This window comes from Pogona vitticeps, chromosome 6 (assembly GCF_051106095.1).
Source record: "Pogona vitticeps strain Pit_001003342236 chromosome 6, PviZW2.1, whole genome shotgun sequence".
Taxonomy (NCBI): domain Eukaryota; kingdom Metazoa; phylum Chordata; class Lepidosauria; order Squamata; family Agamidae; genus Pogona; species Pogona vitticeps.
This window is the reverse complement of record NC_135788.1, coordinates 97688071-97705955: the sequence shown is the minus strand read 5'-3', so window position 1 is coordinate 97705955 and position 17885 is coordinate 97688071. Positions and strand designations below refer to the sequence as shown.

General features: G+C 38.3%; 1 protein-coding gene across 4 annotated transcripts in view; it reads right to left on the bottom strand.

Annotated features, from left to right (window-relative positions):
• IGF2BP1 (insulin like growth factor 2 mRNA binding protein 1) overlaps positions 1–17885 on the bottom strand; it is a 106689-nt gene that overhangs the window by 87497 nt on the left and 1307 nt on the right. For all 4 annotated transcript variants that reach the window (XR_012088638.2, XR_012088637.2, XR_012088639.2 and 1 more), the window contains exon 2: positions 16468–16528. Coding sequence is in view for 1 of the 4 variants with exons in the window: in XM_020814726.3 (XP_020670385.1) it covers positions 16468–16528 (61 nt within the window). In the remaining 3 variants the exon portion in view is untranslated. The remainder of the gene's footprint in view (positions 1–16467; positions 16529–17885) is intronic.

Genomic DNA, 17885 nt, shown 5'->3' with positions numbered 1-17885 from the left:
CCAAACAGTTTTTTAAAAGTTAGAATTTACATGCATTTTTCTTGATTAATAGAAAAGTTAAAATTTTAATGTAAGTATGTTAAATCTAGCACATTATTCCCTAGCTATGCATTTTACAAATTTGAACTGTTGCATATGTAAGGTAACCAACAATCCTGCAGCTTAACTCTATTGAACATAACAACCCTCTTATCTTTTTCATGAGCTTAGAACGGGGGTAAGAACTGTCAACTCCTCATATGCTACTTCGGAGATTCCAAGTACTGCTGAAACATGGGGCAGAACTGACAAGCCTCCTTCGTATTTGGACCTTCAACATGAATTCTGAGTAATCACAAAAAGCCAGTAAAAAATACAGCCTACCACTATGAAAAGGTTTCAGAATTGACACTAAAGCCACCTAGAGTGGTCTTAACCGACCAGACAGGCGGGATATATCCAAGAACATCTGGAGGCCCAAGGTGGGGGACCACTGGTGTAACAAATCTGGAAGGCAGGGGTTTGGGGGAGGCTGGATTATTTATTTATTTATTTATTTATTTATTTATTTATTTATTTATTTATTTATTTATTTATAAATAATCCAGCCTCCCCCAAACCCCTGCCTTCCAGATTTGTTACACCAGTGGTCCCCCACCTTGGGCCTCCAGATGTTCTTGGACTATAACACCCACAAGCCTTCATCACCACTTCTGCTGGCCAGGATTTCTGGGAGTTGAAGTCCAAGAACATCTGGAGGCCCAATGTTGGTGACCACTGTGTTAGACGACAGCTCCAATCATCCCATCTGTACTGAGTTGGGGAACCATCTCCTTACAAGCCCATCTGAAGGGCATAACTTACTTCTGCATTACTAAGTGATTGGTTGAGGCAAATTTCCCTCCTTGCTACTATCCTTTGGCACAGCAGTTTTCAATCTTTCATTTCTTACTTTTTAGATGCTACTTTCACACTAGTCTCTTGCTTCTCCCACCAGTGTGGGTTACACTATACCTGTATCTGCACTCACATCCTCAATTTATTGTTCCAGGTATAGTGCTGAAACCACTGAGTAACTAGGGAAATACCTAATTCCTGATCATGTCATGGCTCTTGAATGTCAACGGCAAGAAAGTAAATGACCCATATCCTGAAAAAGCAAAAGACCTCCCAAGGGAACCTCTTCCTTACCTCCATTTTTAAAAATAAACCTGAGTCTTTTTTTTCTTTTCCTACTCTTATGAGTCATAAGAAAATACACATTAAGACACAGCAAAACAGACCAGTGCACAATGCTCCTTATTAAAAAATGTCTCATCATTCCATTCAATTATCACTCTTACTAATAATTACATCATTACAAAACAAATCCTTCCAACAGAGTTTATGTTCTTATACAGACTTTTCTAGTGCATACCTTGGGGTTTCCCCAATCCAAGGATACCAATCTTCAGGGGCAGCCCTTCTATCAGGCTCAATGCCTTCACCGGCAACCCTGGCAGAAATACAACAAAGGGGCCTGCTCTACAGATGGTCTGGGTTTGTGAAATGCCTTGCCTTGGGCAGCTAGGTTGACTTCCTTCCTCTTCTCCCTCTTTCAGGTCAACTAAAGACCATCCTTTTTATACAGGTTTTTAACAATTAACGGCCATAGCAAGTTTTGATTTTTGTTACTACACATTATTATTTTCAGTTCATTTTAATCTTTTAACCAATTATTGTAATACTACAGTATGTTTATTTGTAATGTATTAATTTTTTACCATTTGTGAACCACCTCGGGTCCCTTCACTGGGAGAAAAGCAAAATGAATGAATGAATGAATGAATGAATGAATGAATGAATGAATGAATGAATGAATGAATGAATAACCTTATTTTAGAGATTCTTGGGGGCTACATTCCAATAGTGGGTGGGAAAAAAGGCAAAAGCAAAAAACTTTCACATTTTATTTTAACACTAGGGTGGATAAATTCCAATGATTTTTAAAAAATAAATTGATTTAAATTGCCATTTAAATCGTGATTTTTTTTAAAAAATGATTTTTTAAAAAATTGTCATAAAAAATTATTTTTTATTTTAAATAGGATTTAAATTGTGGTTTAAATCAATATGATAATACTCTAACTTCCAGCAGCTCCATACTAGGAGAGGCACTTCAAGCATTCAGAAGGGGGGAAACAATGTACAAAAGCTACACAACTACCGAACTCAAATACTGTGGGGAAGAAGACATGGCTTTCTGGGAGATTCAAGTTCAAGGGCTGCAACTATGCCATGAAATACAGTATGTAATATTAGAGATGTTACTTGCTCTCAGTGATTGGGAGGTTTGATGTGACAATACTGTGAAGTAGGCACGAAGAGAGCAATGTACGTTGCCTTAAGTTCAGTGGAAGAAAGTGGATCCAAATATAATAAATAATTAGTATCTTTGAATTACCACAATGTTTGTAAACAAGCCATTCCATCCGAAGAGTAATTTTTTTCTAAAGCCTGACCTACAGCACCTGATACTAGAAATGAGACACTGCTCCATTCAACAAAAAAGCTGAATGAACTCTTATTAGGAATTTGTTTTCAACAACTGGAAAAATGGTTTTACTTCACTTCTCAGCTATGTGTGTTTGGCAGCTATATTTTTAAACAAATACAGTATGCTGTTTTAATAGACAATTGAATCTGTTTATCTATTTGTTTAGAATGTTTATATCCAACCTATACCCACAGACCTCAGGGTAGATCATGGACAATAAAAACAACTTAGAGCAATCTATGCAATTTAAACAATTTAACATGCTAGGCAGAATAAAACAAACAGAAGGCTGTACCTTCTCATTGCCTTGGCAAAAGCTGGGGTTTTGTTATGATTTAGGGTCAAAACAAATCAATTTCTTCCTTATATTACCTTTGAATCAAGGCTTGCAAGATGATCCCACATAGACTCAAGAGTGATAGAAATGCATTTTAGACTGATCATCCATGTAAACCCTACGGCTGAAATCAAATCTTCCATGCCCAAGCTCAATATCACAACTAAAGGGGTTGCACTGTTAAATAGCAATTGTCAAACAACTTGCTAGCTTAGTGTCTTAATTACAGGGTGGATAAAAATCAATGATTTTTTAAAAACCAGACTGATTTAAATAAAAAAGGATTTTTAAAAACCATGTTAACAACTTTTTTTTACATTAAATCAGGATATAAATCAAATTCACCCTGCTTAATTACAATAATATGGAAAGGAAGATCCATTTCTGACTGACCACCCATATTTGGGATCAGGATGTCACCTGCCCTGTTGTTTCACAATGGCTGGTCACCAAACAAGCCTTTGTGCGTGATAGGTGTGTGTATGTGTGGGTGTTCCAGGATTCATTTGAGGTACTGGAACGTTTCTATACTACATCTGCTCTCATACTGTGGTTCAGCACAATTTGAACTTAAAATTGATTGCAGGAGGTAGGTTTGATGCTTGAAGCTTTGCCTTTGCACTTATTTCACTTTTAGACTACATCTCCTAGAATCCACTACACAACCTGATGGCTAAGGGATTTTGAGATTTACAATCCTAAAAAGCAACATCTTCCATGTGCTGCTTGCATCTATGATAAAACTAGGTGGTATATGGCTTTTTCCATCTTTAATTTTTAAGCAGATTTGACGATGATCTTATAGAATGTACTGTATAATCAAGTCCATGTGCCATTCTTAACAACAACATAATGTGATCAAGGAATTTTGTGTTCCCTTATATAACCAAATATTTATAGGATGTATAATTTATAATATATGACTGGAGAATAGGTCATGAGCAAGAAATCAAACCATGGGGGGCCCTGAACTGAGTGGGGGAGGAGGTTCATCCTTCATTTCAGAATATAGGCAACCCTCACATTCAACAGTCTCAAAGTGTCACTCTCTATTGGATATACAGGCCACTGTTCTACATGAACACAGTAATTAATTAAACAAAAGAAAATCCATTCTTGTTATTCAGATATCTTATTCCCCACTGAAAGACTTACACAACTGTTTTATTCTAGTTTTCCAAATAAGCCTATAAAATCACTAAAGAGGAAAAAAACTGTCAAAAAGGCTAGTTAATAGCATGCATCTCCATATTTCTTGGAGAGGTCTGCTCCATGGACACCAAGAAAACAGAGTGACTGGCTGCCTCAGTAGTTTTTTAAGGGTTTGTTGGACCTTACTGCTTTGAATGTGTTTATGTTTTTTCTATGGTATTTGCTTGATTCTTTTTAGCATTTGTATACTCACCATTGTTATATTGTCTTTTAATAATGTAAGACACCTTGGGTCATTTTAAAGAGAAAGGTGGGGTGGGCAGGCGGATGGATAAGTAAGTAAGTAAGTAAGTAAGTAAGTAAGTAAGTAAGTAAGTAAGTAAATTGTTAGACTTTTCCGAGGCTATTGAAAAAATGAAAAAAAAAAACCACTTTCAGAGATGTGGCTTATTCTATGACCGCTCCATCAACCCACTTAATTTTAGTGATGGTTTTAGAGGAATCAATGCAAGCACTGTCCATCTTCACCAAATTACTTAGTTACCCATGTGAAATTCTATATACGAATGTGTGGGATTCCTGATCACCCCAGGGAACCAAATAAATTGTTAAAATTAAAAGAGAACTAACTCAATGCTTTCTATTCTGATTGACAAAGACTGACCTGGATCTGATGCAGATATCATACTCAGCCCTGTTACTTGCCTTTCTTTAACTCAGGATGAGCAAATAAGCCTGAGAGCCATACACAGTCACAAAAGGCATTTTCCATTCCCACCCACATATGTGCCACCACCTAAACAATGGTGCTGCTACCAACATGACTGCAGAAGAGAAAATTGGTGGCTGTGACACAGAAAAGAAGGGGAGCTTTGGAACCTTCCCACTCTATCCAGCAGACCAGCAGGGCTCACTAGCGTGGGAAGGTGTTCAGGCATCCACCTTCACCACAGACAGATACTGCATTTCAGCAGCCATCATCAATTTTCAATAATGGCAGAAACTACATATTGGTGGCCCGAGAGCTGGTGGTACGTCAGCCTGGCCTTTTGTCCCATAGGAAGTTATGCCTTCTTTATCTAGAGATGATGGAAATTTTACCTGTAACGATTGACAACTAGGCTGTGTCCCCAGCCATCACATTCTACCTAGAAAACATTATCTGTAGCATATGCATTAGGACTGGTAGACCTGGAATCATCTACTGAAACAGTAGAGTCTAGTCAGCATAGCAAGTCATGGCAGAGTAGGCCCATTTGAATCAACAGAACCTACAGAGGAGCTGATTTACCAAATCAAGGAACCTGGGAATGGCCCCTAAACATATGGTTATGTTTACAAGCATGCACCTCCTATGCATGCTTTGTTCTATGAACAAAGCATTTCCAGCTACCCACCACCACTACCACAATCCCAGTCCAGTCACTCTCCAACTTCGATCATCTTACTGTTCATCTTCTTCAATCCAGGTCAGCATCCTGACTCAGCCAGTAAGGCCACCATAATGTGCAGCTTTAAAAAAAATAACGCTGTCAAGCACAAGTTTCACTTATCTTTCCAAATAGAGACTGATTGAGACTGAATGGGGGATCATCCAACATTTCTCCAACAGATTTTTCCCCACTGGAATCCATTTTGCTTGTTTTGGTCTAATTCTTCAATCCATTAACGGTCATCTGGAATCCTAGTTTTGTCTTCTGAAGTATTAGCTGTCCCCCTTTGATGTCATCTGCAAATTTAATGAGTATGCCTTCTACTCCTCCATCTAAGTCTTTTATACCATTTGGGGAAGGCTGTAGCTTTGAGGCAGAGTGAGTGTTTTGTATGAGGAAGGTCCCAAATTCAACACAACCTCCTGTGTTTTTATTTAGAATTCTTCAAGAAAGCACACAAAAGCTCTCTATTAGAATATCTCAAATGCCCAACAATAAACTGCAAATCCCAGGAGCAGAGTCATGACAATTTAAATGCTATCAGGCTACTCTAGTTACTTCAAGGAACTTATTAGTAAGCCATAAGTCTTAGAATAAAATTAAGACCTGTCTATTTTTTGGTCTATAATAGAGTTCTGGCTCATTAAAGCTATCAACACCAGATTCAGTATCATCACTGAGAGCAAATGTGGTATAGACAGTGGCCCTGTCTGCAAGTTAGCACCAAACCAGGATTTAGAACTGTAAATGGATTAGCCTCTGACAGCTAAAGCCAACGCCTTGGCTTGCATTATCCCCCTCTCATCCAATATATAGAATTCAGTTTGCATTTCTATGATCCCCAGCTTGGTGTTATGCTCGATCCAAAATCAATGCTTTCAAACAAACCTCAATTATTTTTCAAACCTACCAACTATGAATAGTTGTGGTGGTCTAATTAATCAACAGTTACCATACATGATTCCTGGTTTGTGTATAATGAAAAAAATCTCAAGTTGTAGACACTTAAACCAAATCTTGGCAAAATCCTTCTCCTGAACATACAGAAGGGGGAAGGTGGGAGCCCAATGCTTTAGTCATGCTTACAGAGATCAGCTCTCCAAGCAAGAGAACAGCTGGTAAGATTACAGACACCGTTTGTATAATTTCTGGCTTACGTTGTGCACTACCAGCAGGATTTCAACTACAGTGGTGCGTCGCATTACGACGTTAATTCGTTCCAGCGAAATCGCTGTAGAACGAAAACGTCGTAATGCGAAAATAAAAAGCCCTTTGAAACATACTGAAACCCCTTCAATGTGTTCCAATGAGCCAGAAACTCACCGTCCAGCGAAGATTCTCCATAGGGCGGCCATTTTTGGTGCCTGTGCAGTGAGGAATCCGTCCCAGAAAACAGCGGGGAGCCATTTTATTTACTCGGCGACCATTTTTATACCGCCAATCAGCTGTTCAAAAATCGTCGTTTTGCGAAGAATCGGTTCCCGAAGCAGGGAACCGATCATCGCAAAGCCAAAAACCCTTATTCGACCATCGTTTTGCGATTGCAAAAACATCATTGTAATGCAGTTTCATCATAATGCGGGGCAATCGTAAAGCGGGGCACGACTGTAATATGTTTTCTAGAAAGCATTTTTAAAAATGAATCAAAAGCTTGATCTACTTACTTTTCATGGATTTTTGGACTTCACCATGACATGCTGAATCATCAGGAAACTGATTCCACTTCCCTAACTCTCAAATCAAATGGGATTCAATCTATTATTAAGCCAAATAATTCAATTGCAAGGGGGGCATCTCTTATGCATGTTTATTCAGGGGATCTCACAGATCTCAGTGAGCTTACATGACTACTCACCATTTATTTACATGCATGTTTGAAGGGGCTGAAGGTGACCTCCAGCCAAAAAGCCAGGAGAGGGAATCAGAGTTCAGGCCGTTGAGGCGCCAGGTCTTCCCATCTTCACTAAGCCAGAAACAGGCAGGAGGCAAAAAGCCAGATCATCAGAATTTCCAGGAAAGCACCACCTATCTCCCCCGCTTGGAACTTGATGATGCCCCCTAGATATCACCCTATCTGACGGAAAACCAACCCCTATGCCTCAGTTATCTAGCATCTATAATGTGACATAAAAATTATTATCCTTGTACTGCTCCTTAATGGACTAAGAGTGTAGCTTACCCAAGACTATCAAGTGAGTTCAAGGCAGAGACAAAACTTGAACAAGGAACTTCCTTACCAGTCTCTTAGCCACTAGGTGGTACTGTCTCTCTTACTGGACAGTGCTTTAGATTCATTTGAAAGTTCATGTTCTCATAATACTATACTGTAGGTCAGGATTATTTGTTTTATGGATGTGGAAGTGGTTATGGTGAAACAGTGACTTGCCTAAGACTATGTCATGAATAAGAATCTGACTCAAGATTTCTCAAGAGACTCCACATTATCTCATTGGCTTTCAGCCAATCTTGTGTTGATTTGTACAAGCATTTTCTTTCCTGCAGCTTGAAGTCAACTTGAGTGGATTTGCCCACGTTCAACTAGTCTCACAAAGGGTTCAACACAAGGCTGGGTCATGACAAAACATGTTTCAATTCAGTCTGTTTTCCAAGCTTTGTAAGAGGCAATGTTGTCATTTGTCCTTTACACTGGCTGGGAAATGGGATTAAACTCACCACCAAAAATAATGCCATATATGTTTTCAGACTGAAAAAAAGGATTTGCATGAATCCACTCTTGGACCAAATTTAGAAAAGGTCAAATTTAAATTCCATAAAAAGAAATGAAACCAGAGACCAACAATTACATGAGGACTTGAATCCCACCGATTTAAAGGCACAAGGGTGGTCTAGTAGTTAAGAAGCTGGTGCTCATGAATACGATCCACTAGGAATTCAAGTCCCTTCATGTCTTACTTTTGTTGAAGACCCAAAAGTAGTGGCTAGAATGCTGGACTGAACTAGTGGTGTAGTGGCTAGAATGCTGGACTCAGGAGACACAGATTCAAGTCCTGACTAAGCCACGAAGCTCAGTGGGCTAGCCACTCTCTCCCAGCTTCCCAACCTATCTCACACTGTGGCTTGTGGGGATAAAGTAAGGAGAAGGAGGAGCCATGGACATTGCTTTGAGCTCAGTAAAATTGATAAGTAAGATTGTGCATCCTTAACTTTCTTTGCAATGTGTCCTCATGAATAAAGGATTGCATCCAACTGGTGTCACTCTGGCAACAAATCCCTCTTTCCTTCAGTGGGGGCTTCCATCAACAAAGCAAAAAGGAGACTGTCACTATTTTCTGGTGCTACTCAGCCCTTCAACCATTTCCCATGTAGTTTGAAGGGATTCATCAGCCTTTCAAAGCAGATTTGGGATGGGGTGGGGAAATGCACTGTAGAAGAGGAATCTACCCCAATTGCCCATTTGTCATCCTGCTCCTGGCAGTCTCTACTAGATCAAAGAGCCTTCAGCAGAGAATAGAGACCAATTAGGCACAGCTGAAATGGAAGGCGAGCTTAAAAAGATATTTGCTAAACTGAATTCTATCATACAAATTCTGGACAATCCTATTAAGTACCAATTTAATCAAGAATTTAGTGTAAGTTTTAAATACATCTGAATAGCTTATCAACCTTAAGGAAAGTGAGCTTTTTAAAAAAATGTTCCTAAACACCTGATGCTGCTTAACACCTCAACAGTTTCTCCCAATTTAATATATCATGTAATCCAGTAGTAACAGAGTTTGGAAGAGTTGAGTTGCTTTTTTGGCCTGTGACTCCTAAAATCCTCCATGTCAAATGGTTAGTGGTCATCTCGGCTAAGCAGTTCTGGGGACCATGGTTTAAAAGCTAGCTTTTCTAAACTTTGAGTAGTAGTGACGATTGCAAGTTTCTTCAGACAGAAAGCACAGAGACCTCCCATTAGATACCAAAAAAACAAACCAGTTTTACTGTGTGTTGACGTAAATTTGTAGAATATCTCTGATCACATTATTCTTGCAGTGAAACACAGCAAGTCCAACAAAAACGTTTCAACACTTACAGCAAACCATGGATGAAATAGTCATCTCCCCCCCCCGCCCCGCATCACACACATACATCCTAATATTCCAGGGACATATTTCTGAAATATTCACTTGGCAGCTAAATTCAAGTGGAAGGGATCTAGGATACACACAGCAACTGTTCAACATGTAAGTCTGAGGCATACAGCATACACAGAGAGAAGGCAGAGAGGTATCCAACACCAGAACATTTGTTAGGGTGAGACAACTGATCTCCAAAAATTCTTCACGAGACCCACAAAATAGTATGACTCTTGAAAACAAAACTTGACCAATGATAATTTACATGAGCACATCAGTAGGTTTGGGATATAAAATAAGCTGCCCATCTTCTGGTAGGAAGTTCTAGCTTCCAAGATGCTACTGGGATGCTCAGTGAAATAGTCAACATGCATTAAGGCTCAGACACACAGAATCTATTAATCTCAGCACCCGCAAAAGGATATGCCTCACTGTCTCCTTCAATTAGGAACAAAAAAGAAAGAAAGAATTTACAACTTTCAAAATGAGACATGTGTATTGTTTCAAACTCAAGCAGGACTGATCTCATTCACAGTTCATGGAAACCACACTGAACATTCAAATCTATCACAATGGGTATATAAATCAGGAGTAAAAATTTACAATCCCAAATGGATCATCCCCACTTATTCTAAATTGCTTCAAGCCAGAGGGCTTTCAGATACACTGAAACTGACACTACTCCCAGATCCAAAGAATCATGCAATTAATGCTGTTCATCCAAGGAAAGACAGGAGCTGGCATTTCTCAAACAGCATCCTGACATGGCATAGCAAGTTTGAAAAGGGAGGGAGTGACAAAAGTTTTACAGCATGGCATAGGGGAATGTCTCTCAAAAAAAGGGGAGGTAATAAAGCACAAATGTCACTGGCTTGCATAAAACTAAAATGCAAGCGCAGGTGATACCTTTTTCTGAACTGAGAGCCAAAGCAGCCCTTTGGCTCCCAGCTGCGATGATTCTACATCTTTGATCTGTAGAGGAAGGCTCTTTGTCTTTCATGGATGCAACCTCTTACACTCCAGACAATTTACCTCTGGTGTTAACTGAAAGCAAATTACAAGTCACAGACACACATGTATAAGTGAAACAAGTATGGGCTGCAAACTCCTACTCATTAAGAGGATGTTGCCAGTTGCCTTCCTGGATACATACTTGTTGCATGACCAAACATGCTTCCAGGATTAATTAGTGGCAATCTGCTGCCATGGTTTACACTATTTTACTTACATACATGTAAATTACCAATAGGATTCTGGCCATTACAACATTTCCACAAATCTTTTCCACAGAACTTTTTGTCCATCGTTCCTAAGAAAGATACCTACAAGTACAGCAATCTGATACCACTTTAATTGCCATGGCTGTAGTATGATGCAGTTAGAATTACTACATGTGCTAAGGAGCTCTAGCACAGGAGTTCAGGGGAGTGTATCAGAGCTCTCTGGCAGAGAATTCAAATTACTAACTCCAAACAGAAACTGCCAGGATTCTATAGGATGGAACCGCAACAAAGTGCTATTACACTATAATACAGATCCACTCTGAGTTATTTTCAGAGGAGGTCTGCAACTTAGAGCAGATCCCTACAGACGTTTTGGACTTCAAATTCCAGATGCTATGGACAGCAGGGCAGTGGTAGGGGATTATGAGAACAGTGTTTGAAACACTTAGAGAGCCAAAGATTTCCACGCCTTGATAGAACTTGCCATCATTCTGTTTCTCCTATTCTAGAGATGAACGTTCTAATCTGAGTCACCCTCTTCGAGGGATTGTAAACTTCCCAACATGTGGTTTGTCTGATACAGAAACAAACTGACATTATCCCATATATATCCAAAAGACAGGCGGTTCAATCCTATGCATGATTACTCAAAACAAATCCCATAAAGTGCAGTAGTGCTTACTCGCAAGTAAGCATACAGATGATTAGAGCTTTAGAAACTTGGTGTCGCTAAGGGAAATACCTATTTATAAATTCAACAAGTATTGCATGAGGCTGGTTATTAGCAACTAATATTACCTTCTAAAAGGGACTTGAGTTTTATTCATCAGGTGCTAAATTTGTTGTGTTTTCCAAGAAAATTTACTACATGCTTGCTGGCACAGTTCTAGAAAACATCTACTTACTTATTTTATTTATTTATTTTAGAGTTGGCAATGTTAACCAAACAACAGCAATTGGTTGTTTTTGTTTCCCTACCAGCCAAATAACAGTTGCATTTCTTCACTCTCTTACTGTTTTGTTTTGTTTTAACATTAGTGAACAAATTTCTCCCTTCTTGAACATGAGGGGAAAAAAATGTTAAGCTCTAAATTATCACTTTCTTCCCTCTGTCATGTTCTTGTGATCAGACCAAAGCAGGTACTTGGGATTCCACCACATACTGCATTCTTATGTGTCCTTACAATTAAGCTGCATGGAATATAGTGCATGTTACATCTGTGTAGGACTGCACTGCTCTTGCCCACTGAACTAAACACGTGGACTACAAAAAAAAGCAACCCCCAAAACAGAAAATGATTTCACATAAATTCAGATTCATCTGAAGGGGCAACATTCACACTAACTCTTTCTCTAGCCTGTTAAATTTCCTGCACGTGCAAAAACTTGTAGCATGAGTTCAGAATGAAAACCACGTGTTACCCTGGTGGGGCCCTCTATGTGAAAGAAGTGTCTTTACATACACTTATACAACTAGGCGCTTGGTTTCTGGTAACAGCTGGTTTCCTGCTTTGGCAAGAGGTTGGGCTTGATGGCCCCTGGAGTTCCTTTCAGATTTATTTATTTACTTACAAGATTTTTAGCTGCACCATTATCAATGGTCTCTGAGTGGCGTACAACATTAAAACTTTAGAAAAACATTAAAACCATTAAACATTTCCAATATTATAATACCCTACATTAAAACAGTTAATTTATCATTAATAAATCCTGCTAGTCATACAGCCAGCTAAAGGATACTACAGTATTTAATTAAAAAGTATTGGCTAAGCAGAAAGATCTTTGACTGGCGCGGAAAAGCCAAAAGTGTCAGAGCCAGGCAACAGCTTTACACTTCTATGATTCCTTCACATCCGCTTGTCCACTTTCGCTAAATATGTACTGGGACTACTTTTCAGGTATATATTTAAATCATTCTCTATGAACATTCTCTATGGATACACAGCATTCTCGAATACCTGTTTCTGCTACTGAATTGTGAAACATAATTCAGAAGACAAAATGTTTGTACAAAACAAGAAGGCTCAAATGGGTCTTTCTGCAAACACCTATGCAGAAATCAAAAAGAAAAAGCTACCATATTTCAAAAAATATGTTTAGTGCATTTAAGTGAAAGTATGGGGGAAAGACTCAAACATGCTATCTTTTATTTATAGTGGCGGTGAGGATGCAAACATGTACAATGCTAAACTGTTGCCAGGAAATGAAATGATTCTGTAGATTCTTTAAGTTGCATTCCTATTCACATATACTTGGGAGGGAGTCCTACTGAACTCAATGGTGCCCATCTCTGACTAGCTATGTAATACTATAAACACTGAGTAAGTAGTACATCTTCCTGAAACCAATATGACTTTTCTCTTGAGTTACCTGTACAGTATATGGAGTGCACTGTTGATTGTGTCAAAGACAAGATCACACATACCTGATCTTCAGAAAAGTATATAAAGCAACATACATATTGTATTTACACATAGTTACAAAGCATTCAACATTTCTATTATAGTAATAATCAAGCTGCTATGCATGTACTGACTAGTACACTATTCATATAGATATCTTAAGTACTGTACATTTTATCAACATTTTACAGAAAGTATCAAACCTTTCAAATGGGGGGAGAGGGGAGTAGAAAATCCAAATAAACAGTAAGTGTGCAACTTTTGCAGATAGCAAAACTTTGAAGTATACCTGTTAATAAGTTCTCTTAAATCCATCTATCTCTTAGAATTTTTGGCAACTGAGGCATAATCACTTTTTTCCTATGTTACTAAAGTTTCATTCTCTCTAGGCTAGTCACTTCCAGTCTTCATATTTGGAATGTTTGCTTGATGGCTTCACTTAATTTCCCCTCTGCTCGTTTTCATCCATTCATGTTTGTCCTTCTCTCCCCCACCCCACAATTCTATCCACTTCAATCTTTTCAGTCTCAGACAACCCCACCCCTAACCTCCAAACATTTCTTAACATTCTTGAGTTCTTAAAACATCTTCCAGGTTGTTTTAATTAACCCTTTCCATTACCAACTGGAATTTGCTGACTTTTTGAGGAATAAAATTGCAAATTTCCCCCAAGTGCTTTTTCCAATAAACTGATAACTGAAAACACACACATCAAACACACGTTTCACTCTTTCTTCTTCTTCTAAAACCAAATGTTCCTATGGTTTAAAGCAGAGCACGTTTTCTTGTAACTAAGTTCCTTTCCAATTAATGGAACCTTTAAAAAGAACTTTAAACTCTAAGTCCAAGTACAGTAATCTGAAAAAAACTTTTGAACACCATGCTTATATTTAAGTCATCTGTTTATATACAGTTCAGTTTTTCTAAATCCCAAAGTCACCAAACTATATATACATTTTACATATTTAAGAAAAATGGAATCACTTAAAATGAAATATTGAAATCATTCACACTGTTGGTGGAGGTACTGTAAACCCTCTAAACATATACTCTATGTAATTTTCCCACAAATCAGCCATACATTTTGTATCTATTTTAATTGTTATTTAATCTAGACATGTGGCATAATCTATGAATAGTAGATATACCATATCATTGTCACCAAACTACTCTCCTGAGAAATGGACAGATTATATATTGTTTTATTGAAGCAAACCAAGTGTGATTTTATACTATTTTATTTTAATTACTGGAAGACACAGATTAAGATGTTCCCATTCCTCAAGAGTTTATTTACAACCTCTGCTGAAAAGGTGGCAAATCTTTACAGATTTGGGAACTGGGGGGTTGGGGGTGTCAATTCTCACTAGGCACATGTAATTGAGAATATGCTTATCATATTCAATTAACTAGTTCTCATTCTAGGAATCACTTCAAATAGGACAATCAAGTCCCAACAGTAGTAACACATATACATACACCCTGAAAAAAGTACAGTCTTAACAGTGTGTGGAAGTTTTTCTCAATAGGAAAATGGGATCTATCTATCTGGAAAAATAGGCTACACTTTCTTGTTCTAAAAACTTGCCAGAAAATCTCAACAATTTCCCTTTACTTCTACAGAAAGAAATGCAAACTCTCTGTAGGGAAACTACGAAAGAAGCTTGTATCAAATATCCTCAGCACAGGGTTAAAAATCTTTAAGGAATCTACAAATAAAATCCCAGTATGCATCAAATGGCATCAAATCAACGTCTTTAAGGCAGACTTTGCAAACTCAAACATGGCCACTGTGACTAGTAAGAAAGTGGTTATTTTTGGACATATGGAGTTGAAACTTCATACATTTTTTAAAATGTGGAAACTTGTGATATTTCTCCAGAAAAGTGTCTCTTTCACGTCTACTAGCAGGTTTAATCCCTCTACTTATAAGCATTTTACTAACTACAATATGCTTGAACTGCAACATTCTTCCAGTGATTAGTCTATACAGTATATGGTTGATTTTAGCACTACTTAAAGTCTTAGGAGAATAAGAACTTTGTAATCACTCAAATCATTCTTATTCTACACATTAGGTTTAAAAAAAAAAAAGCAGCATTAAGGGAGAAACAAGAATAATCAAATTTCTTTTCTCCTCCACTTACCATCTAACAAACCAATATCCCCCTCAATATTTACTATGCTTCGTTTAATTCTGGCACTGCCTTCCTAGTAACTTTCCCCCACTTGTCATTTAAAACCAAATCTACCTTCTGTACCATGCTAGGAAGACTGTTAACAAGGACTATTGATCACCCATTACACAAAGCCATGCCTGTTGGTACAATAAAACAAATTAATCAAATAGATTTTGGGACCCTTCCAATTCACAGAGGGAGCTGCAGGAAGCCATGGGGGGATCTTGAACAGCACATTCTGCTACAAACTTTGAAAGTCCCAAGTTTTTCTTTTTAGAAAACAACAGAAGTTGTGGAAGCAACAACAAAACATGAGATAATGATGTATGATGTTCACAGACACTTAATTTCACACAACTCCCTTTACCTCCATTTTTAACCTTCTACATAGGAAATGCAGAATTCTAAGTATATGCTGAATTCCAAGTAAAGACAACCCCCCTGCATTTTGTGCCCACTTCGCAGATTTCACTAAAAAAGTGTTAACTTCTCTTTAAAGAATATAGCTCTTTCCCACCTCATTTCTACCCAAACCTGCCAAAATAAATGGAGGCAACCAAAATATTGAATAAAAGTCTATACACATTTAAATACAAAAATATTACTTAAAAACCATAAAGAAACAGATATCCACAAAACTGCAACATTTAGCATATTGGCCAAAACAATAAATGGTAAAGGAATTCATTCCTTGTACGAAACTGGGCCAATACATTCTCTACTTGCTTAATTTAGCAAGAAAATTAAAACAAAACATACGATTGACTTTTTAAAAAATTAGTATTAGTCTTGTCAAGCAGATATTTACTTGAACAGCAAATGACACTACTACTTAAACAATGAAGCCTCTACGTCTACTACTTTTCAAATTATCAGCTACTGCACCATTGCAGTTTATTACTTTTTTTCTTTTTAGTATGCCAAAACTAACTTTAAGAATCTGAGTTGAAATAATATGTTCAAGTTGACCACCAGACTTCCTCACCCTTTCGCCAAACAGCTTCCTTCTGAACCAGAGAAATAAAATATAAATACACCACGTAAATCTACCTGCACAGGCATGGCATTTTTAACAATTTCCCTAACAATTTATTTTAACCATTGCCTTTCAATATTGACAAAGTTAAAGAAACTGAATAACTGTATTACCTTTGCTTTTTAGGTACCGAGTGTTCAATCTCGAGCTGTTTTCCATGCAGCTCCACTTTGCCTACAAAGATAAGTGTATTTTTTTAAAAAAAATGTGTATTAAGAAATGTAGGCACCCACATGAACAATCAAATTCAACCTCTCCTCATCGTACAGCATTCTGATTCAATTTCATTGGGGAATTCAGGTGGATTTCACCAGAAGCCACATGGCCTGATCTCTCAACCTCTTTTTATTAAAAATTAAAACAGATTTTAAATTGAGAAGACTAAACAATGGAAGGAACCCAAGGAAATAGAGCTTTCCCCAGGGCCATACTTTTGGCACATCTGATTTCCTTCACATTTATATTATGGAAGATCCATTTCACTAGACAGAAGAATGGCCGGGCCTGTTCTCTGGCTTATTCCACCCCAGCTTGCTTGGCTTTTGGAAGTATTCGTGCTGTTTTTTTAAAAGGAAATTAATTAAAACTGTATCCATCTGAGAAAAGGGATGGTAAAACTGGAACATGAGCAGAATCAAAATCCAGACGTGCTCATTTTGAGTAGAGGGGGAAGCAAAAGAGGGTTGCTCTCAGCAAAAGTCAACATGGGGTACTATCTGGTTTCCCCTCAGCCTCTTGGCAGCATGGCGACCTTCGCGCTAATACCTACATCACATGCCCCAACAAAACCCAGTTTAAAATCAAAATGGTCAAAGTCCAACAGCTCCTCTCCTTCCTGTTCATCTCACTCTTCCAGAAGAACCCTCCTCCCCACCCCTACCCCCCGAAAGGACCACATACTAACAACGTTTAAAAAAAAAGAGGGGGACATTTTATCGTAAGGTAAAGCCAAACTCTTGAGAGATCAACAACTGAGGAGAGAAAGAAAGGCAGGGTGGATCACAGAACCTGGATTTAAGGAGATAAAAGATTCACTTTTGTTTTGAGCCACTTCATGACCCTTTAAAGCAGGCCTGGTTTTGAGGGTGAGGGATGACCAAAGACCTCCCCGGAGCACGACACAGCCTGTTTTCACCCATTTTGGTTTGTTTTCTCACCGCGATGAAACGATAACTTGGCCCCTTTCTTTTTTTAATTTGAAAGGAGAGACCTGATAGGGTAAAATAATGATAATCCTAATAATAGTCACCATTTGAGTTGGGATTAGAGTTGAGGGAGAGGGGAAGAGGATAAAAAGACAAGAAACCAGTTGTCTAGAAATCTCCAATGGAAGTTGATGGGCGCTCCTAGGCCCTGTTAGTCGTTTTCACTATATTCTGCTTTACGAGGGTGAAGGCAAGAGACGCGGTTCTTGATTCCAGGATCGGGGAAGAAAGTGGGAACGGGGGGGGGGGAAACAAAGCTGCACCCCACAACCTAGGCTAGTGGGAGTGGAGGGCACACGAAACGAAAGTGAACTTTCATTGATGAC